The sequence below is a fragment of the Schistocerca nitens genome, chromosome 10 (assembly GCF_023898315.1).
Source record: "Schistocerca nitens isolate TAMUIC-IGC-003100 chromosome 10, iqSchNite1.1, whole genome shotgun sequence".
In the NCBI taxonomy this organism is placed as follows: Eukaryota; Metazoa; Arthropoda; class Insecta; order Orthoptera; family Acrididae; genus Schistocerca; species Schistocerca nitens.
Window position 1 is genome coordinate 141,378,869 of NC_064623.1, and position 24,479 is coordinate 141,403,347.

Sequence of the window (24,479 nt, forward strand, 5' to 3'; positions counted from 1 at the left end):
AACTTAATCATAGCTAATACTTGGTTCAAGAATCATGTAAGACGATTATATACATGGAAGAATCCTGGAGATACTAGAAGGTATCAGATAGATTATATAATGGTAAGACAGAGATTTAGGAACCAGGTTTTAATTTGTAAGTCATTTCCAGGGGCAGATGTGGACTCTGGCCACAATCTATTGGTTATGAACTGTAGATTAAAACTGAAGAAACTGCAAAAAGGTGGGAGTTTAAGGAGATGGGACCTGGATAAACTGACTAAACCAGAGGTTGTACAGAGTTTCAGGGAGAGCAAAAGGGAACAATTGACAGGAATGGGGGAAAGAAATACAGTAGAAGAAGATTGGGTAGCTCTGAGGGATGAAGTAGTGAAGGCAGCAGAAGATCAAGTAGGTAAAAAGACAAGGGCTAGTAGAAATCCTTGGGTAACAGAAGAAATATTGAATTTAATTGATGAAAGGAGAAAATATAAAAACGCAGTAAATAAAGCAGGCAAAAAGGAATACAAACGTCTCAAAAATGAGATCGACAGGAAATGTAAAATAGATAAGCAGGGATGGCTAGAGGAGAAACGTAAGAATGTAGAGGCTTATCTCACTACGGGTAAGATAGATACGGCCTACAAGAAAATTAAAGAGACCTTTGCAGAACAGAGAACCACTTGTACGACTATCAAGAGCTCAGATGGAAACCCAGTTCTAAGTAAAGAAGGGAATGCAGAAAGGTGGAAGCAGTATACAGACGGTCTATACAAGGGCGATGTACTTGAGGACAATATTATGGAAATGGAAGAGGATGTAGATGAAGATGAAATGGGAGATACGATACTGCGTGAAGAGTTTGACAGAGCACTGAAAGACCTGAGTCGAAACAAGGCCCTGGGAGTAGACAACATTCCATTAGAACTACTGATGGCCTTGGGAGAGCCAGTCCTGACAAAACTCTACCATCTGGTGAGCAAGATGTATGAGACAGGCGAAATACCCACAGACTTCAAGAAGAATATAATAATTCCAATCCCAAAGAAAGCAGGTGTTGACAAATGTGAAAATTACCGAACTATCAGTTTAATAAGTCACAGCTGCAAAATACTAACGCGAATTCTTTACAGACGAATGGAAAAACTGGTAGAAGCGAACCTCGGGGAAGATCAGTTTGGATTCCGTAGAAATGTTGGAACTCGTGAGGCAATACTAACCTTACGACTTATCTTAGAAGAAAGATTAAGAAAAGGCAAACCTACGTTTCTAGCATTTGTAGACTTAGAGAAAGCTTTTGACAACGTTAACTGGAATACTCTCTTTCAAATTCTGAAGGTGGCAGGGGTAAAATACAGGGAGCGAAAGGCTATTTACAATTTGTACAGAAACCAGATGGCAGTTATAAGAGTCGAGGGGCGTGAAAGGGAAGTAGTGGTTGGGAAAGGAGTGAGACAGGGTTGTAGCCTCTCCCCGATGTTATTCAATCTGTATATTGAGCAAGCAGTAAAGGAAGCAAAAGAAAAATTCGGAGTAGGTATTAAAATTCATGGAGAAGAAGTAAAAACTTTGAGGTTCGCCGATGACATTGTAATTCTGTCAGAGACAGCAAAGGACTTGGAAGAGCAGTTGAACGGAATGGACAGTGTCTTGAAGGGAGGATATAAGATGAACATCAACAAAAACAAAACGAGGATAATGGAATGTAGTCAAATTAAATCGGGGGATGCTGAGGGGATTAGATTAGGAAAAGAGACACTTAAAGTAGTAAAGGAGTTTTGCTATTTGGGGAGCAAAATAACTGATGATGGTCGAAGTAGACAGGATATAAAATGTAGACTGGCAATGGCAAGGAAAGCGTTTCTGAAGAAGAGAAATTGTCAGGAAGTGTCAGGAAGTCGTTTCTGAAAGTATTTGTATGGAGTGTAGCGATGTATGGAAGTGAACATGGACGATAAATAGTTTGGACAAGAAGAGAATAGAAGCTTTCGAAATGTGGTGCTACAGAAGCATGCTGAAGATTAGATGGCTAGATCACATAACTAATGAGGAGGTATAGAATAGAATTGGGGAGAAGAGGAGTTTGTGGCACAATTTGACAAGAAGAAGGGACCGGTTGGTAGGACATCAAGGGATCACAAATTTAGCATTGGAGGGCAGCGTGGAGGGTAAAAATCGTAGAGGGAGACCAAGAGATGAATACACTAAGCAGATTCAGAAGGATGTAGGCTGCGGTAGGTACTGGGAGATGAAACTTGCACAAGATAGAGTAGCATGGAGAGCTGCATCAAACCAGTCTCAGGACTGAAGACCACAACAACAACAACCTTTAGAGTTCCCTCAGTCCCTACCAGCCGCGACCTGAAGTCACACTCGGTGGCTTTCTACACCATGACGCCAGGAATAACACAGGTGTGCCTTTCCAAAACATTGGAACAGCGGGACCTCTCCCCATGCGGTCACAATACTCGCTGACGATCACACAGCAACAGGTCATCGCTGAACACTGTGTAGTTCCGTTCATAAACATCCAACTCTTCCCAGTCATAGCACCATTCCAAAATGCAGCCGTTATGTGTTATGAGGCTAACGGTAGTCCACATGCGAGACGGTAATTCACTAATACAGCTGCTGTTAGTCCCTGACCGATGATGTGGAATGATAGAGAGTGTTGCTGGATGGCAGGATGGCTGGCACAGATGTGAAGAGGTTACGATCTGATTGGTGCACAATACGACAGTCCTCTCTTGCGGTGGGCAGAACCTTGCCGAATATGACTACCTTCGTATTTCCATGCAATAGAATATAGGACCACATCCAAATGCGCAGCAAATCTGGATACTTATCTTCTGGTAAACTGGATACTGCGCGATTCGAACTGCCGGCCAAACACAAGCCCATAATGAGGCTCTTTTCATGCTGTCAGATGCTGATAGCGCTGTCTCATAGGCGTACGCGGCGTCTCCTTCCCAGTGATTTCTTAACGCCTGATGCTGTCTACGTCCCTTCTCCACCCTATCAGGCCTGCTAACTACACTAAACACGAATCACACTACTTCATGGTCGTTCTACCTATCACGGTGAATTGCAACTCTAATCACTTACATATCCGCTTATTGTGCGTGTGTCTACAGTGCTACATTGACAACCCACCACGTCGCCTCGTTGCTTCACATTTTATGTCAGGCAGTGTTTATTTGTATTCTGAGGAATAATGTTCCTGTCCCACTTTTCCGATGTACACCACTTTGTTTTCTGTACGTGCCACACCTGTTAAAAATGGCATGCTAGATTCTGTAAAAGTAGGGATTATGTAATCGAACTGTTTACCTGTTCTGCTTAAAAAATGGTTCAAATGGCTCTGAGCACTACGGGACTTAAGATCGGTGGTCATCAGTCCCCTAGAACTTAGAACTACTTAAACCTAACTAAGGACATCACACACATCCATGCCCGAGGCAGGATTCGAACCTGCGACCGTAGCAGTCGCGCGGTTCCGGACTAGAGCGCCTAGAACCGCTCGGCCTCCGCGGCCGGCTGTTCTGCTTAGTTGGGATCTGGAGTTCATCCCAGGACAGCGGAATCTACCATTTGAAGGTCAGGATAAGGTTCCATGCCCTCGCTGGAATGTTGGTTATGGAGAGTGTGGTGGCTGGAACCGCTTGTGAGCCGTTAATTTAATAAAACATCCATGGCTACAACAGTCCTTTATTCATTTTAGTACATAGGCGAGATTACAGCAGGTCGGAGGCTGTCGCCCCTCGAAGATGTAGCAGCGGTCAGCATACCAAGTGGTACGATCAACAAATGGCCTCTCTGGATCCAGAACAGAAGCACCAATGGTGAAGGGCATCATTGTCTGCGAAGCTGCCTCCAAAGTGAGTCAGACGCGACTCTTAGTAGCCTGACAAACTTGTGGTCGCCAAGTACCACACTAGGATAGACAGTACAGACAAAGCAATAGCCGTGTGCCCTCACTGGGCGCGATCAGTAACCATGGAAGTTTCCAAACTGACAGACAACAATAGAGAGACTGTAGCCCACATTGAAAATTTAGCCCAGGCTCAAACAAGCGATCCATTAGGGAAGTGGCTGCCAGCAGAAAGAAGGTAGTCATCCAGAGAGAGAGACCCAGTAATGCGAAAATGCTAAGTCGTCTGCATTCGGTCTCTGTGGCGTCACCGCCAGACACCACACTTGCTAGGTGGTACCCTTTAAATCGGCCGCGGTCCGTTAGTATACGTCGGACCAGCGTGTCGCCACTATCAGTGATTGCAGACCGAGCGCCGCCACACGGCAGGTCTAGTCTAGAGAGACTCCCTAGCACTCGCCCCAGTTGTACAGTCGACTTTGCTAGCGATGGTTTACTGACTACATACGCTCTCATTTGCAGAGACGACAGTTTAGCATAGCCTTCAGCTACGTCATTTGCTACGGCCTAGCAAGGCGCCATATTCTTCAAGAATGTATTCTGAACTGATAATATTGTGAATCATGTACCGTCAAGAGCGACGTTCATCATTAATGGATTAAAGTTATCAAACTCACTACGTCCACCTTCAGAATTCTCATTCCTTGTCATGTTCCAGACCTCACGTCAGTATAGTTCTTCCCTTCTGACGCCGGCCTGCGTGAGCTAAAACTCGTGCATTTCGGCCTCCTCTCGTAACACGGTGTTGGCTCTTCTGCCAGCTACAACAGTCTCTCTCAGGTGAATGCCTGCTACTACTGCAGACGATACTTCATCTGGCACTGCAGTAGCCCCCGCCTCGGTCAGCATCTGACGAAGATGGTGGCGATCTTCATCATATACACGATACGGTCGTGCACAGAGACTGTCGCCGAGCATTTGAGACCATGTGAGAGTGAGAGGGGGAGGGGGAGGGGGAGGGAGGTTATTTCTTGAGAGTCTGCTGTCCTCTATTTACCCAACAGGACCGTTGCTATTCACACTATACGTAAATGACCTTGTGGATAACATCGGAAGTTCACTGAGGCTTTTTGCGGAAGATGCTGTGGTATATCGAGAGGTTGTAACAATGGAAAATTGTACTGAAATGCAGGAGGATCTGCAGCGAATTGACGCATGGTGCAGGGAATGGCAATTGACTCTCAATGTAGACAAGTGTAATGTGCTGCGAATACATAGAAAGAAAGATCCCTTATCATTTAGCTACAATATAGCAGGTCAGCAACTGGAAGCAGTTAATTCCATAAATTATCTGGGAGTACGCATTAGGAGTGATTTAAAATGGAATGATCATATAAAGTTGATCGTCGGTAAAGGAGATGCCAGACTGACATTCATTGGAAGAATCCTAAGGAAATGCAATCCGAAAACAAAGGAAGTAGGTTACAGCACGCTTGTTCGCCCACTGCTTGAATACTGCTCAGCAGTGTGGGATCCATACCAGACAGGGTTGATAGAAGAGATAGAGAAGATCTAACGGAGAGTAGCGCGCTTCGTTACAGGATCATTTAGTAATCGCGAAAGCTTTACGGAGATGATAGATAAACTCCAGTGGATGACTCTGCAGGAGAGACGCTCAGTAGCTCGGTACGGGCTTTTGTTGAAGTTTCGAGAACATACCTTCAGCGAGGAGTCAAGCAGTATATTGCTCCCTGCTACGTATATCTCGCGAAGATACCATGAGGATAAAATCAGAGAGATTAGAGCCCACACAGAGGCATACCGACAATCCTTCTTTCCACTAACAATACGAGACTGGAATAGAAGGGAGTACCGATAGAGGTACTCAAGGTACCCTCCGACACACACCGTCAGGTAGCTTGCGGAGTATGGATGTAGATGTAGATGTAGATATCGTTCTGCTGGGCGTCGCAAGAACGGTTCATCACACCCAACGGAGTCGCGATGCAACAGCTTGGTTCAAATGGCTCTGAGCACTATGGGACTTAACATCTGAGGTCATCAGTCCCCTAGAACTTAGAACTACTTGAACCCAACTAACCTAATGACATCACACACATCCATGCCCGAGGCAGGATTCGAACCTTCGACCGTAGCGGTCGCGCGGTTCCGGACTGAAGCGCAACAGCTTGGAGAGTACACTATGTTCCACCAATCTGTCTGTTACGGTCATCAATTTTATTAGTTATAGTGATCTGAAAATCCATGTCTTGCTTGATATGTTGAATCATTTTTTACTGATCAGGAGATAATATTCTTTTACAGTTTTCACTACCGTGTGAAGTAGGAGGTACTTGGACTAAGAAAATCAATGTATACATTCGTTATTATTTTGTTTCCTAGCCCCAAAGCTTTTTTTTATTTACTGACCGTTTCCATTCCCTCAGTAGTTTATTTTCTCGTCATTTACATTCCTCCTGTAGGCGACAGGCTGGTAGCAGCGTAGGTACCACTCTTCAGCATTTGATTTATAAAAGTGATAGGAAGATAAATAAAATTCTAACGGAATACATTTACGACGTCATGTTGGTTACATGATTTCTTTCCATTCTATGGAGGTGAGGCTGATATGTGTTCCTGGTAATACCGGCTGCGAAAGATGGAAAAGATTGTGGAAGTGGAGAAAATGTCATAATAAAGGACGTATGTGTCCGTGGGAAACATATGATGGAAAGGATGTTTGGGAGGAACGAGATAGACGTCAGAATTCCCTGAATCTCTACCAGAAGTAACGAGATGTTTGCTCATATCATGGCGTTGCTAGAAATAACATCTTTGTCTCCCTTAACGTTGGCAGAACGGGTCCCCTTTCCTAGACACTGCCATCCATAGTGTTGATCCAGAGTAGTGTACATGGTGACAGTTATTGCACTATATGAAATAAAATCGTCATAACTTGTGTACGGTTTGCGTTTGGACGTTAAATTGCACGGTTGGTCGCGGGGCGTGATGGGAATTAGTTTGCGCATGTACGGTTTGGTTTAGCGACGAAGCCTACTGTTGTGGTTGGCAGGAGAGCCAACACCGTGTTACTAGAGGAGGCCGAAATGCACGCGTTTTAGCTCACGCAGGCTGGCGTGAGGTCTGGAACAGGACAAGGAAATTAGAATTTAGAAAAACGGACGTAGCTGGTGGAATACTTAACTTTAATCCATTAATGATGAACGTCGCTCTTGACGGTACATGATTCACAATATCAATGGTAACTGAATATGGCGCCTTGCTTGGTCGTAGCAAATGACGTAGCTGAAGGCTATGCTAAACTATCGTCTCGGCAAATGAGAGCGTATTTTGTCAGTGAACCATCGCTACCAAAGTCGGCTGTACAACTGGGGCGAGTGCTAGGGAGTCTCTCTAGACTAGACCTGCCGTGTGGCGGCGCTCGGTCTGCAATCACTGATAGTGGCGACACGCGGGTCCGACGTATACTAACGGACCGCGGCCGATTTAAAGGCTACCACCTAGCAAGTGTGGTGTCTGGCGGTGACACCACACCCACTTTCATTTGGATGAGTTCGTCAATAAGCAAAATTGGCGCATTTGGGGGTCGGAGAAATCATATTTCGCGATCGAGAAGTCTGTGTGTGTGTGAAATCTTATAGGACTTAACTGCTAAGGTCATCAGTCCCTAAGCTTACACACTACTTAACCTAAATTATGCTAAGGACAAACACACACACCCATGCCCGAGGGAGGACTCGAATCTCCGCCGGGACCAGCCGCACAGTCCATGACTGCAGCGCCCTAGATCGCTCGGCTAATCCTGCTGGGCTCGAGAAGTCTCTTCACCTTCAACGGGTGACTGTGTGGTGTGCAGTGTCCAGTCACGGAATAATCGGTGCGATATCCCTTGATGGCACGGTGACTGCCGAACGGTACGTGAATGTTTCGGAAGATGATTTCGTCACCGTTATCCAAAATTAAACGTGATTTCGACACGATGTGGTTCACAGAAGACGGAGCTCGACCCCATCGAAGCAGGAGAGTGTTTGATGTCCTGGAGGAGCACTTTGGGGACCGCATTCCGGCTCTGGGGTACCCAGAGGTCAATGACACGGGGCACGATTGCCCGCTATATCATCCGGACCTGAACACAAGCGACTTGTTTTCGTGAGGCTATATTACAGAGCAGGTGCACGGCAATACCCCCAGAACCATTGGCGAGCTAAAAACGGCTCAGGCCATCGACAGCATCGATGTTCCGACACTTCAACGGGTCATGAAGAAATTTGCTATTCGTCTGCACCACATCATCGCCAATGTTGGCAGGCATATCGAACATGTCGTAACCTAAATCCGAATATCTATAGAGACGTTCACATGTCGAATAAAGTGTGTGCACGCCGCAGTTTGTAACTAATTTACGTCTTTTATGTAGTTCAATGGCCAACGGCCTTGCCGCAGTGGTAACACTGGTTCCCGTCAGATCACCGTAGTTAAGCGCTGTCGGGCTGGGCTAGCACTTGGATGGGTGACCATCCGCTCTGCCCAGCGCTGTTGGCAAGCGGGGTGCACTCAGCCCTTGTGGTCTCGGAAACTGACATACGGCCGGGAGAGCGGTGTGCTGACCACATGCCCCTCCATATCCGCATCCAGTTACGCCTGTGGTCTGAGGATGACACGGCGGCCGGTCGGTACCGTTGGGCCTTCATGACCTGTTCGGGAGGAGTTTAGTTTATTTTATGTAGTTCAATAATTGTCACCCTGTAGAAACTCACTCATAGCACATCTTAAATGCAGCCATTGCGTCATTTCGTTATTGCCAGGCTAGGCGTGTGGTGATGAATCAGTAACATGCATTCTCCAAGACTTCGACCAATAGCTTGGGATAACACGGCGTGTTGTAGTGACTCCATTACATGTGCGCAGGTGCCACGTGCAGTTTGAAGGGGTTACAGTATGCTAGGGATGGCGGTTATCGCTGAATTAACCGGTTTTCCGTTGTACCGGTTTTTCAAAGTCACTTTAAAACCGCTCAAACCCGCTCAAAATAACCGGTTTATGAAATAATCTATTTTCGGTCTTTTACTCCTATTATATCTTGTAATAAACGTAGAAATCGAACATTGGAAAAAAGTAAACGAAAACTTTGTCCATCCACGGTTCGATGCTTTTCTCGAAAAGTGATAAACCGTTGACAACTAAAAAAAATTACCATCGTTCTCCTACTGATATAATTTTGTAAAGCTCTGCTCAAAAATCATGTTGTAATCGGGGATCATACCACTATTTGAACATTACGAATAGTCAGTGCTAAAGCCTGACAATTGACTACGAAGGACTATATTTTTCATGTTAATTTGTCTGTTTCCAAGGGCTTCAAGCAGAGAAAAGCATGTTATATAGACACAGACAGCAGATCAACTGCGATCTATTTTTATTGTGACTATGAATGCCCTGTTTTCTCCTTAGTTCATTGTAGGTTCTCCCATTTTTAATCTTTTAAAGCAAATAGAGTGTTATACTTCACTGGTACAGCTCTTTATGCAAGGCTTCCAGACTGGGGACGGCGCCACTCTGTAATACAACTGATGTCCGGCGACGACAGAGAGAAACTACTAATCAGACAATATGTGACAAGTCTAGTACACTATGCCATCTAATTGGCCACGCCAGATGCTTACATGTACAATACTGTCTGAGCAGTGCTGTACGAGTTCTTCCACCATGCGTTTGTCGCTCGTTTGTATCGGCTTAGTTATAAAAACAGCACTGATCACTTTTATCATTTTCTATAATAATAATCATTCTTTAAAAAACGTTTATTTAAATACGAAAATTTTTATGGCTAATCGGTATTTCTGTTTTTTACACGGTTATCAGTAGAAAATGAGAAACCAGTAATAACCGAGACCAAAGAAATATCGAAAAGTACCGGTTATTCAGCACTAAAATACCGGCATCGGTTTTAACCGGTCGGAATTTCCCATCCCTACAGTGTGCTTGATGCGCAGTAGAGCAGTTCTCCTTTGGTGTGGCCTGACTTCGATGACACTTATGGTTCCGATCACGTCTCGGACCACTGTCATATGAGAACGGCCCACTTATCGGGGGGCATACACCATTTCGACCGTGTGCTGAACCCACAATGGTGCCGCTTTTGTACTTTGTCAAGTCTGACAGAAGGACACAGCAGTTTCCGCTGTGCATCGCAGTGTTTATCAACCATCCGGTGCAGAGATTGCTCATCATATACCCCGGCAGTCATGATTGTGTAATCTCAGGGTGGCAACACCAATGCAGGTGACCATTCGAGCCAATACAGATCATAGCAGCCGGCCGGTGTGGCCGACCGGTTCTAGGCGCTTCAGTCTGGAACAGCGCGACCACTACGGTCGCAGGTTCGAATCCTGACTCGGGCGTGGATGTGTGTGATGTCCTTACGTTAGTTAGGTTTAAGTAGCTCTAAGTTCTAGGGGACTGATGACCTCAGATGTTAAGTCCCATAGTGCTCAGACCCGTTTGAACCATTTTGAACCACATCATACCAGTCTTGCTTATTTACATACCTTACGAGTATGTACAACGTTGCTACTAGTCAGATAATAGTTCTGCTGTTTTTTGCTTGTGTACATTGTAACAATATTACGAAGGGGGTCCAAAATTCATGCAAAGTATTTTTTTTTCTGAAAGAAGGTTGGTCTTACGTAGGATTCCAATAGACCACACTATTCCCCTCTCTTTTACTTAAAAAACCCTGTTGTTCAACATAATCTCCGTTAAACGCGACTGCCTTACACCACCGTACTGGGACGGCCTGTACGCCTGCACGGTACCACTCCAATGGTTGACTTCGGAGCCAGCGTCTTGCTGCATCAATAACATCGCCCTCGTCGACATGCTGCTTCCCGCGGTATGCATCCTGCATTGCTCCACACACATGGATGACGGAAGGTGTGAGACCCGGGCTGTAGGGTGGATGAGGAAGAACAGTCCAATGAAGTTTCCTGAGCCCCTCTCGGGTGCGCAGACTTCCGTGAGGCCTCGTGTTGTCAGGGAGAACGAAAATTTCGTTTGCAATTTTGCGCCGACGAATGCGCTGAATTCGTTTCTTCAGTTTCCTGAGTCACAGTTGGGCGTGGCCGGCCGGCACGTGGTAGGTGGGACGGGTCACCTCGCCCAACGACTCACCGTGCTTTTGTTCACTACCAGATATCTGCAAGCGCCTATGAATACCTGCAATGCTCTGGTTTTGGGTGCTTGGAACGCACCTCCGTTGCAGACTATTTTGAAACCGACATACAGCGCCACAACCTATCGGAACGTCAGGTAACTATAGGGTATAAAGTGGCAATGTTAGACGATGTCCTATAACAAATTCAGCATTATCTCCAACAGAAATTGAACGGAAAGATAGTGTTGCATTTCTTATTGAACGCTCCTCGTATTTGAACACAGCCCACGCTACAGTTTTGGCAGCATAAACCGGTTGTGGAGAATGGCAGGCCCACATTATACTTGGCCAACAAATCCAGGTAATGGCTCATCTAGTACCTCATAACGCGGAAGTCGAACAAATGGACGTGGTCAGCCCATAGAGGGCTCCGCCTCCACGGCGGCTATTCCGCGCAGCGGCTCTCGCGCAGCGTGGGCGCCACCGCTACGCCACGTGCAGAGAGCGGCCAATAGCCTCTCCCTCCGGTTTCGTATATAGGGACCCGCTCTGCCCGAGACGAAGAAAGCGTTCCGACCGCGGGCCACCACCTGCGGCAGGAACGGACCAGCAGCACCAGGGGGCCCCTCCGCCCCCCGAAAGACGCCGCCACGAAGACGCTGTGCCGCACAACAAGCTTCGTGCAGCCACAGAAGCCGCAGTAGCGGACCTCAAAGCCGCATTCGCGGCAGAGAGGACCGCCCTACGAGATGAGTTGGCCGCGGCTCATCGAGAAATCCAGCGGCTGCGGGCTGAAGTGGCTTCTGCCGTCAAAGCCCTGCGGCCCACCCCACCTGCTCCAACCCCACCGGGGAGGGAGCCCACCAAAGATATGGACGCTATGGAAACGGACGCAGATCCAGCACCGCCGCCTCCCAAGAAGAAGATGGCGATGCGGATCTCCAAGGACCTGGAAGGGTTGATTGCATTGGCCGCCTCCGAACAGGTTGAGGCAGCCACCAAGGAACACGCAGCCCCGGTCTCCGTCTCTGTCAAAGAACAGAAGAAGGCTGTCTCACGACAGCCAACAGCCGTCCAGACTGTACCAAGAGACGCCGGGAACGATCTCGCCATCCTCTTCGTGGGGGGGAGCTCGTTCGCCGAGCCACAACGCAGTCGGCGCGTTGGGGCCAGAGAAGCCAAGAAGAAGTCGATATCCGAACCTATCCCAACCTCAGTCCAATCCACACCCTAAATCCTACCAGAATTATCCCTTCTATATAATCCTACCAACACCCAAAGAAACAAACTCACGATTCACTCCCAAACCCATCATTACGAACCCCACATTATCCGACAGAAGGCATGGGCTCGAGCAGTCCCGGACCTTCGACACACAAACGAGGGATACAGATATCCCATCCGACATCCAATCTAGTCCAGTCAGGAGTCGAGTTCGCGATGCCGACGAGCGAGGACGATGCGCGCGCGGCCGGGGCAGCCGCCTCGGACGTGCCGGAGTCGGCTGCTGGTCGGTCGGTTGGGCCTGGCCCGCCGGACGCTCCAGCGGCCGCTCCACACAGGACGGATCCCAGGTTGACGACCCAGGCTACGGCACCGGTTCATGACAGGATAGAACGACGATCGACAGGCGCTACTCGACCGCAGAAAACTACACACCGGACGTCGGCCATACATCACATCACGACGGACGCAGCAATGAAGACGACCGCCAGGACTACGCCAGAAGACTCGATATATCTCGGGAGGAGGACAAAGAAACGCTGAAGGACATACAACGCCTTATCCGCTATTCACGGGAAACGCAAGAGCAGGATAACGACACCTGTCTGGCATCTCCATCTGTGGACTCAGATGTCGAATCACAGCACTCCCACCAAACGGTCGACGACGCGGAGATGGCAGCGGCCTTTCCAGCAGACAACGACAACGACTCCCCACACGCAGAGGGGGACTTTACGCTCGTACACAACAAACAGCGCAGAAGCAACGCATTAGCCAAGGACTTATCCAACCCGGCTAAGAGACGAACGGAGACCATCCCCACAACGAACCGATTCGCCCCACTGACACCTCAAGCTGCGCCTCCATCAACCACCAACAAGCCGCAGGCACAAACTTCTAATGCCGCAGAAGCCGTGGACAGAGACAAGAATGTGCTTCGGAAAGTGCCCCCAGTCACAATTTATTACACAAAGGATTACGTTCACCTCAATGAAGCGCTCAACGGACTTCTAGAGGGCAACCGTAAAGCTATATACCAAAAGGACCGCATCAAATACCACTTTGAGTCCTTCGAAGACCAAAGGCGTGCAATAAAATTCTTCACGAACCACAGCTTCTCCTATTTTACACATCAAGCACCAGACGACAGGGAACTGGAAGTAGTTGTCAAACGCCTTCCGGCGGAAGTTACCGAAGAACAACTTTACTATGCCCTCAAGGAAAAAGGCTTCAAAGTGCTACAAGTCTACCAATTTAAGGAACGCGACGAGAAGACGAAACAATTGATACCGCAACCTGTGTACCGAGTCACCCTCCCATCCGGAAAAGACAGTGACAAGATATATGATGTCAAATACCTGCTCTACACACGAGTGATAATCGAAACCTATAATAGTAAAGAAGGACCAGTCCAGTGCCGACATTGCCAACGTTTCGAGCATACAGCGAACTACTGCAGCATGCCAGCACGCTGCGTCCGCTGCGGTGGATCCCATAAATCATCGAATTGTACCCATCCTAGGACGGCGCCCCCAAAGTGCGCCAATTGTGAACAAGAACATCCAGTGACCTTCCGTGGCTGCCCCAAATTTCAAGAACTCCTACGGAAATATACTAGAAGGACACCAAAGAAGTCGACCCCACAACGGCCTATAATTTTTAAGAACTCGGCCATGGCAGCGATTCCGGCCACCCAACAACGAGCGGCACCTCTCCCTGTGGAAACAATCGCCTCTCGACCACAACCGGCACCCAGAGTGACTCTACGACAGACAAGACAACAGCGCTCGTACTCCGAAGCAATACGTGCCCATCCGCCGACTCCATCACCAGCGGAGGCGTCATCTGCCTGGTCGACCACCTTTACACCAGCGTTAACAGATATTCTTCAACTACTCACCGCCCTCCAGCAGAAGCTGACGTCTATCCTCTCGCTTGTAGAAAGCGTACTGACAGCTTTTCAAACACCCTAAATGGATAGACGGCATCACGCGAGGAATCTTAACTTCTGCATTTGGAATGCCAACGGCCTGAAACTGAAGAAAATAGAATTCACGGACTTCTTACATCGCCACAAGATAGAAGTAGCATTTGTCTCCGAAACACATCTCCGCGAGTCAACCGACCTCCGCTTGAGGAACATGCACATCTACCGGACGGACAGACGGGACCAACGGGGTGGAGGGACCGCAGTTCTGATCAAAAAATGTATTCGTCACCACCAAGAACGTTTACCCCAACTCCAGACTTTAGAGGCCACGGCAGTAACAATCCACACGACGCTCGGAAACATTACCTGTATTGCGGCTTACCTTAGCCCAAAGAAGCCTCTACACCCAGAAGATCTTTACTCCGTTACAGAGGGTTACGACAAGATCCTCTTTGGAGGGGATCTTAACAGTAAACATGTTGCCTGGATTTCCCGTAAGACTAACCCAAACGGACATATGTTGTTTGCACTGGCTGAGAATGTTTCCGTCCATGGACAACGGGAACCGACGAGGATACCTTACGTCCAGACACAAGACGCTGATGTTCTAGACATCGCCATAATCAAGAACATCAACCCGAATCTCCATCTGCGGACGCTGGATGATCTTTCGTCGGACCACAGACCGGTGTTAGGACTCATAGAGAGGGCTACTTTGCAAGTCCCACTGCCGACGACAAGAACTTACGACTGGCAGCAGTTCCAAGCGTACCTCAACAACAATGTGCGACCAACCCAGGTTGTTCCTACCAGAGAAGCGATTGATGTGGCAGTCGCAGTACTCACGAAGAAGATTACCAGTGCGAAACAACGAGCACTCACGGAGCACCTGCAACCAGAAGTCAATTATGACGAGTTTTCACCACCATTGCAGGAGCTTAAGACAAGGCGCAATCGCTGTCGGAAACGATGGGTCCGTTACCGCCATCCGGACGATAGACGGGAAACTCACAGACTGACCCGAGAACTCCGGCGGAAGGTTCAGGACTGGAAGCAACACACGTGGGAACTCAAATGGACAACTTTCTATTACGCACCAAAGATGAATGGCGAATAGTTAAAAGTCGCAGACAGCAACAGCCCCCCAAAATGGCAATTCGAGGACCCCATGGCCTCTTGTACGACTCACTGGCGCAGGCGGAGCTGTATGCGGATACATACCAACAACAGATGACTACGCCCCCCCACGGAGGATGGAGATGATGCACTCCACCGTGCAGAGGAGGACACAACGGCGGAATGGAAAGCTATTCGGGACGCCCCGACTAACACTATGCCCCGGCTGACAACGCCGGAGGAAATTCGGAGGATTATCAAGTATAGCAAACACACCTCATCTGGAGCAGATAGAATCAGCAATACGGAATTGAAACACCTCCCGAGAAAGCCTGTTGTGCTTCTCACCCGGATAGTGAACAGCTGCCTCAGGACTGGATACTTCCCAGAGGCATGGAAGATTGCCAGAATAGTGCCAATACCAAAACCGGGCAAGGATCTCTCACACCCTGACAGCTACAGACCCATAAGTTTACTGCCGACGCTGGGAAAGGTACTGGAACGTGTCCTACCGAAACGCATGCTGGACATCCTTGTGGCACACAACATCATCCGACCGGAGCAGTTTGGCTTCCAGGCGAAGCTATCGGTTGAGTTACAACTACTGCGCATCACGGAATCTATCCAAGACAATTTCAACAAGAAACGACATACTATTGGAGTCTTTCTCGATATAGAGAAGGCTTACGATAAAGTATGGCGACGCAACTTGATCGTCAAGCTCCGACGTACCACTCCCCTACCAGACTGCTATTTAAAACTTCTTGACAATTTTCTTCAGGATCGCAGATTATATGTTCGCATTGATGACAAGAATTCAACAACACGGCCTGTCCTTGAAGGACTTCCACAAGGATCGGTCATATCTCCACTGCTGTTTAATTCATATATTAACGACCTCCCGACGGTGCCACATGTTACTGCCAGTTTCTATGCCGACGACACAGCGCTCCTGACTGCAGGCACCAGAATGGACCACCTCGTCACACGGATGCAGCGCCAACTAGATTTAGTGGACCACTGGACCCACATGAACAAAATAACGGTCAATGCAGAAAAAACCAAAGTTATTGTCTTCACACATCGGAGACCCATCGTCAATGACCGCCTGCGGATATCAGACCAGCCACTCCCCTGGGCAACAACTGTAAAATACCTGGGAGTGCATCTGGACGCCAAACTGTTGTATAGTCATCACATTATGGAGAAGAAGACGTCTGGCCTCAAAATGCTGGGAGCTCTCCTCCCCTTTCTGAAGAGCTCATACCTCAGCCAACGCACGAAACTCCAGTTGTACCATGCCACAGTCGAACCGTCTATTTTGTATGGATCGACCTCTTAGGGTACTACGTGTGCCACTAACTACAAGAAGTTACAGGTTGTACAAAGCAGATGCCTACGATGGATCACAGGAGCCCAATGGTAGATCCGAAATCATGACATTCATCGAGCCTTAAGCGAATCTTACCTCTCAGACAAGGTCAAGGAGAAGGCACGAACCTTATTGACATGATACGTTGGACATGATACGTGACAGTACACCACAACTCACCACAGTAGGTGCGGTAGAACCCTTACGCAACCACAAATATAAAGTACCGAAGGCGATAGTATTTGAGCCTCCGTAAATGATATCCCTACGGAATTCTCCATAATTTAAGGACATATCGTCCTTTAGCACTTCTACACACATGTTTTCAAACACACGCCAAAAGCAGCGAGTTAAAGGACCCTTCAGTGTGCCCAAACTAAAGCTGAAAGAAGAATAAATAAATAAAGAGAAAATTTTTACCCCTTCCATTCCCTACAGAAGTAAAAATCAACGAAGTTGATCAGACTTCAGCACCACCACAAAAAAAAAAAGTCAGTCAGTCTGGTACTCGCTCTGGATTGAGTTTCTATCTCGGCGGTACTGCGTTCTTGTCGTTGCTCGTTGTTGACTTTTGCCTGGCTCTGGTTCCGAGTGGATTTACTGTTGGTGTTTGGTGTTGTGGTTTCTACAAGCCTCCATTGTTTATCTCTTCCTTGCTGTGTCGGTCATAGTGGGTCGTGGTCGGTTGTTGTCGGTTGCGTTGGTCTGTCGTCCGACTCGTCCTTGTGTTTACCCGGTGGTGCGTGCTCCACCCCGGCGGCTTCCCCGCCTGGCGGCTCCGATCCGCAACCCAAGGCGTTCCTGCAGTTGGTTGTGTTTACAACAGCTCAGACTTGGCCAGTTCCCAGAAACAACTCTGTAATATCAGCAACGCGCATAAAAGCCAGTGCAGAATAAGCATCCAACACAACACCCACTCATCACATAACCACTCAGCTCTGGTAAAATACTTAATCTGCATTGTGGTAGGCATTCTAGCCATCAAAGATTATTGCACCATTTCATAATATATGTATCTACTAACCTGCACTAAACTCAGACAGTATTTTCCAGGTGCTTAACAGCTTTTGTCAATCTGTCTCGACGAGTGACCTAACCTGCCCACAGAGGAGCTGTCCAAACAGCTGCGCGACTGCCGGCCCTCGGCAGCGGTGACGACTCCGGCCCTCCACGGCACGGTGGTGCGCGCCTTCCAGGAGGCGGGCCTGCCCCCGCCACGCCTGCTGGTGACTGTGCCGGCGGCCGCCTCCAGCACTGCCCTAGATCCCGGCGCCACCCCCGAGGGCGCGGCGGACTTCCAGCAGCTGGTGCAGCGGGCCGCGCCCGAGGGAGAGCTGCCGGGCGCCCTCACCTCCCCAGACCAGGTGTTCATCATGCCCTACTCCAGCGGCACGACAGGGCTGCCAAAGGGCGTCATGCTCTCCAACCGCAACATCGTGGCCAACCTCCAGCAGGCCAGAGAACCTGCCATCCAGTACTCTGAAGTCGACTCCGGTGAGTACCACACTGCCCCTATCTCCCGAGATGTTTTTATTCCCTACTCTGCCTGTGGACGTCATGCTGTCCAGTCGTAACATTTTGGCCAACCTCCAGCAGGCCAGAGAACCTGCCAGCCAACTCTCTGACCTCGACATGGGTGAGTCCCACACTCCTGAGATGTCACTCGTGCCCTTCTCCAGTAGTGCCCATGGCCTAGGGGTAGCGTCTTTATTAGTAATTTAAAACGCTCTCGGACCCAGGTTCCAAGCCCATCGCTGCTTAAATTTTGGTTAATAACCAGCACTGGCGAAGATATCTGTCATAAGAAGCCACCCTCATTCTGCCAATGGCCTTGTTAAAGAAGAGTGAGGAGAAGACAGTTCAGGGCACTCTTGTCCTTGGGTTGGGAAACTGCCCCTAAAGGAGGAAGAATAAATAATGTTCAATGACATGAGTATGCAGAAAGCAATCAAATCACTGCATTAAATACACAAAACGCGTATCCACAGGACATGTAGCCTGTAATTGTAAAAGTGACATGATGATCTCTCCATTGGCAAATGATTCCAGAATAGTCCCCCATTCGGATCTGCCGAAGGGGAGGTGGCCATGCGAAAAAAATTAAATAACCAATGAAAGGATTACGTTCTATGATCGGGTCGTGGAATGTCAAAAGCTTCAGCGTGGTAGGGAAGCTAGAAAATCTGGAAAGGGAAATGTAAGGCTGAACCTAGATATAATAGTGGTCAATGAAGTGAAATGGAAAGAAGACAAGGATTTCTGGTCAGATGAGTATAGGGTAAAATCAACGGCAGTGAAAAATGGCGTAACAGACGTGGGATTTGTTATGAATAGGAAGGTGGGGCAGAGAGTGTGTTACTGTGAACAGTTCAGTGATAGTTAAGTTAGAATGAACAGTCAAGATCGCAATAATGTTTGTTTGACTGTTCAGTCTAACTTAAATACAGCGTCAGGTCGCTGTTCTCCATAGACTACGTTGCCTAAGTTCACTGATATAATTGTTCTTATCAGAATCGACAGTGAACCAAAACCGACAACGATAGTTGACGTCGCAAGGTGAAGATGAAGAGATGAAGATGAAGAGACAGAGAAAGTATGTGAGAATACTGAAAGGGTAATAGAATACGTGAAGGGAGATGAAAATCTAATAGTCATTGGGGGCTGGAATTTTGTTTTAGGGGAAGAAGAAAAGGTTACAGGAGAATATGGTCTTGGAAAGAGGAATGAGACGAGAAAGACTAATTGAGTTCTGTAATAAATTTCAGCTAGTAACAGCGAATACATTGGTCAAGAATTAGAAGAGGAGGAGGTGTACTTGGAAGAGGCCGGGTGATATGGGAAGATTTCAGTTAGATTACATCGTCGTCAGGCAGAATTTCCAAAGTCAGGAACTGCATTGCAAGGCATACCAAGGTGCAAATATAGATCACAATGTAGTAGTGATGAAGAGTAGGCTGAAGATTAAGAGACCAGTCAGGAAGAATATATACGCAATGAAATGGTGTCAGAACTACTCAGGAATGACGAGGTACGTTTAAAGTTCTCTAAGGCTATAGATACACTAATAAGGAGTAGCTCAGTAGCCAGTGCAGTTGAAGAGGAATGGACCTCTAGAAAGGGCAATCGCAGAAGTTGGAAAGAAAAACATAGATGCGAAGAAACCGTGGATAACAGAAGAAATACTTCAGTTAATAGATGAAAGAAGGAAGTACAAAAATGTTCAGGAAAATTAAGGAATACAGAAATGGAAGTCGCTGAGGAATCAAATAAATAGGAAGTGCAGGGAAGCTAAGATGAAATGGCTGCGTGAAAAATGTGAGGAAATGGAAAAAGAAATGATTGTTAGAAGGACTGACTGAGGGTATAGGAAAGTCAAAATAACCTTCGGTGAACTTAAAAGCAAGGGTAGTAACATTAAGAGTGCAACGGAAATTCCACTGTAAATGCAAGGGAGAGAGTGGATAGATGAAAAGAGTACATTGAAGGCCTCTATGAGGGGAAGTTTGTCTGATGTGATAGAAGAAGAAACATGAGTCGATTTAGAAGAGATAGGGAATCTAGTATTAGAATCAGAATTTAAAAGAGCTTTGTAGGCCTTAAGATCAAATAAGTCGGAAGGGATAGATAAGATTCTACCAGAATTTCTAAAATCGTTGGGGGAAGTGGCAACAAAAACTATTCACGTTGGTATGTAGAATGTATGTGTCTGGCGACATACCATCTGACTTTCGGAAAAATACCATCTACACAATTCCGAAGATTGTAAAAGCTGACAAGTGCGAGAATTATCGCACAGCTAGTTTAACAGGTCATGCATCCATGTATTGTCCCGCACTACATTCGTAGTGCCCCCGCCCATTATACTCATTACTCGCGGCGCGTTGCCGATTCCCGTAAGAGTTCGGGCACTGTTTGTGCATTCCCACAGAAGAAGAAGATGGTCAAGTGGCCGGTGAGCCTTAACTATATATATACTAAGATGGTATCTGTTCTTCCGGACATGTCCGAAAGGATACCATCGGTGACCATGCAGCTCGTCAGAATGAAATGACAATGAAATGAACACCCTTAGTTGCTTACAGGCGTTGACATACGTCGACGGGGACGGATGAAAATGTGTGCCTCGACCGGGAGGCGTGCCAGAGATAAATCCCTGCAGTCGCGCTATCCTCTGTGTCCTCAGTGGCTCAGATGGATAGAGCGTCTCCCATGTAAGCAGGAGGTCCCGGGTTCGAGTCCCAGTCAGGGCACACATTTTCATGTGTCCCCGTTGACATATGTCAACGCCTGTAAGCAGCTAAGGCTGTTCATTTCATTGTAATTTCATTCTAACGAGCTGCATGGTCATCGATGGTATCTTAGTATATTCACAGGATTTGTCGACCTGGAAAAAGCGCTCGACAATGTAAAATGGTGCAAGATATTCGGAATTCTGACACAAATAGGAGTAAACTATAGGGAGAGACGAGTAATATACAATATGTACAAGAGGCAAGGGGGAATAATAAAAGTGAACAACCAAAAACGAAGGTTCTTCTAAAAAGGGTATGACACAGGAATGTAGTCTTTCGCCCCTACTGTTCAATTTGCACATCGAAGTAGCAAATAAAAGAAAGGTTCAGGAGTGGAATTAAAAATCAAAGTGAAAAGATATCAGTGATACGATTCACTGGTGACATTGCTGTCCTGAGTCAAATTGAAGAATTACATGATCTGCTGAATGGTTCAAATGGCTCTGAGCACTATTGGACTTAACTTCTGAGGTCACCAGTCCCCTAGAACTTAGAACTACTTAAACCTAACTAACCTAAAAACATCACACACATCCATGCCCGAGGCAGGATTCGAACCTACGACCGTTGCGGTCGCGCGGCCACACCGACCGGCATCTGCTGAATGGAACGAACAATCTAATGAGTTAAGGATATCGATTGAGAGTAAATAGAAGACAGACGGAAGTAGCAGAAATGAGAACAGCAAGAAACTTATCGCCAGAATTGAGGGGTCACGAGGTAGACGAAGTTAAGGAATTCTACTGCCTACGCAGAAAAATAACCATTGACGGACGGAGCAAGAAGGACATCAAAAGCAGACGAGTACTGGCAAAAGGGGCATTCCTGGCGAAGAGAAGTCTACTAGTATCAAACGTAGGCCTTAATTTGAGGAAAAAAATTCTGAGAGTGTACGTTTGGAGCACAGCATTGTACTGATGTGGAAAATGGACTGTAGGAAAACCAGAACAGAAGAGAATCGAAGCATTTGAGATGTGGTGCTACAGACGAATGTTGCAAATTAGTTGGACTGATAAGATAAGGAATGAGGAAGCTTGTAAGGCGTTGCGTTTTCATGGAGAAGAAGAAGTTCGCTTGCATTTTTGTGGTGACGAACATGCTAAAGTCGTTTATTGATTTTCCTGGTGGTAGCACAATACACTTCACACTTCATCGTTGCACAGTGAGGGGGGACATTGTGGTGTCACAGCCAGACACCACACGTGCTAGGTGGTAGCTTAAATCGGCCGCGGTCCTGTAGTACATGTCGGACCCGCGTGTCGCCACTGTGTGATCGCAAACCTAGCGCCACCACAAGGCAGGTCTCGAGAGACTGACTCGAACTCAGCCCAGTTGTACGGACGACAGAGCTAGCGACTAGACGTACGAAGCCTTTCTCTCTCATTAGCCGATAGACAGAATAGCCTTCAGCTAAGTTAATGGCTACGAATTAGCAAGGCGCCATTAGCCTTACATAGTTTGATAGTTATCGTATGAAATGTCTCATCAAGAATGCTGTATTCACAACAAGGATAAATAAAGTTAAGTATTATACCAGCTACATACTTTTCTTCATAGCATTAATTACGTATCCTGTTCCAGTACTTCACGCCCGTCTGCGTTAGTCTCGCGTGCCCTTTAAGCCACCTCTATCTACAAGGTGTTGGCCCAGCTGCCGACACATCAGACATCAAACAGAATACCAGCTTCAGAGTCCCAGCAGCCCGTCGCCATGGTTTTACTGGCTGAGTGTGTGGTTTTGATATTTTTCCTCGGTGGAGAGGTGGTGTGACGCCACACCAAATGTTGCCGTTTTGTTTCCAGTTCGAAGTGATGAACACATGTTTCATCGCTTGCAATGACGTTCGACAAAAATTGTCAAGAACAGATTCATAGCACGCATCCAGATCCGCGCAGATGGTCTCTTGTTGCTCTGTATAGTCTCCTGTTAGGCGGGCACACACCTTTGAGTAGGTCAACCGCTGGACGAGTGTGTCAGCTCTACCGGCAGCGACGTCTAGTTGAGCAGCGAGGTGTTTGACTGTGATCCGTCGATCACCTCGAGAGAGAGTGTCTCCACGTTCCAGCATTGCAGAAGTCGCAGCTGTATGCGGCTGGCCACCAAGAGAGACATTGCAAGGTTCTGCACGACCTTGTTGCGATAATGACAGATGTGAGGGTCCAACGACTCACCGTGCTTTTGTTCACTGTCAGCTCTCCCTAGATATTCTGCAAGTACCTATGGATATCTGCGATGGGCTGGCTTTCCACCAAAAGAAACTCAATGACAGCTCTCTGCTTGGAATGCCTTTTCGAAGGCTAGATGTAGTGCTGCCACATATCGGAAGTTCATGAAACTATGGGCGCTGAAGTGACGTCCCAGAAGAAAGTTCAAGCTAAATTGGCCTAGAACGTGTTATGTATTGAACGCCCCTCTTTGCTCTCTGACCTCGACACCAGTGAGTACCACATGGCTCTTATCTCCTGACTTCTGGAGACTCGTTGCATTTTTTCTCATGTCATCGGTTTTACCATTCGTTTCAAGATGTCCTGCATCTGATCAGATTGCTTGTTAGTCATTACATCGCTGCAAAAGCAAGAAGGGAAATTCGAGTTACACGTCCTACGGGCGATGAGAGATGGTGATGCAGCGAAGAGAAATACGGGACAGCTTCTGGTAGTGTTTTTGTGCAACTGAAGCCAGCTCACATCGGAAGAGATTACGTGTATTTAGTCCTACTGCTTGGATGAAATGACGTTATCCTTCGCATAAGCAATCCTTTCCTTACTTGCACATTTGCGACATGATTCCACGTGACAGTTAAAGACCCGCCAGCAGGGGGCACCACAGCTGGGGCTGTGTTCCTGCTTGCCAAGAGAGCGTGGGGATGCACAATGCCTCTCTTGTAATGTCTGGCACTGGAGTTTTTAGGCCGTTTCCATAAAGCTCACGCACTGACTAAAAAGTTCCTGTGACGACACGCGCAAATCTTCTATTAGTCGGACCTCGTAAGTTTCTCAAATCTCTGTCCATGTTGGTTTTTCTACAGCTACATCTACATGATTACTCTGCAATTCACATTTAAGTGCTTGGCAGAGGGTTCATCGAACCACAATCATACTATCTCCATACCATTCCACTCCCGAACAGCGCGCGGGAAAAACGAACACCTAAACCTTTCTGTTCGAGCTCTGATTTCTCTTATTTTATTTTGATGATCGTTCCTACCTATGTAGGTTGGGCTCAACAAAATATTTTCGCATTCGGAAGAGAAAGTTGGTGACTGAAATTTCGTAAATAGATCTCGCCGCGACGAAAACCGTCTTTGCTTTAATGACGTCCATCGCAACTCGCGTATCATATCTGTAACACTCTCTCCCCTATTACGTGATAATACAAAACGAGCTGCCCTTTTTTTGCACCCTTTCGATGTCCTCCGTCAATCCCACCCGGTAAGAATCCCACACCGCGCAGCAATATTCTAACAGAGGACGAACGAGTGTAGCGTAAGCTGTCTGTTTAGTGGACTTGTTGCATCTTC

At 47.3% G+C, this 24,479-nt stretch overlaps 1 protein-coding gene and 1 pseudogene across 3 annotated transcripts in view; both read left to right on the forward strand.

The window, feature by feature from the left end:
- The window catches only part of LOC126210279 (uncharacterized), a 340,068-nt gene that overhangs the window by 168,792 nt on the left and 146,797 nt on the right, over positions 1-24,479 (forward strand). For all 3 annotated transcript variants that reach the window (XM_049939475.1, XM_049939477.1, XM_049939476.1), the window contains exon 5: positions 17,774-18,160. In XM_049939475.1, the coding sequence (XP_049795432.1) occupies positions 17,774-18,160 (387 nt within the window). The remainder of the gene's footprint in view (positions 1-17,773; positions 18,161-24,479) is intronic.
- Positions 8,296-8,413, forward strand: LOC126210744 (5S ribosomal RNA; annotated as a pseudogene).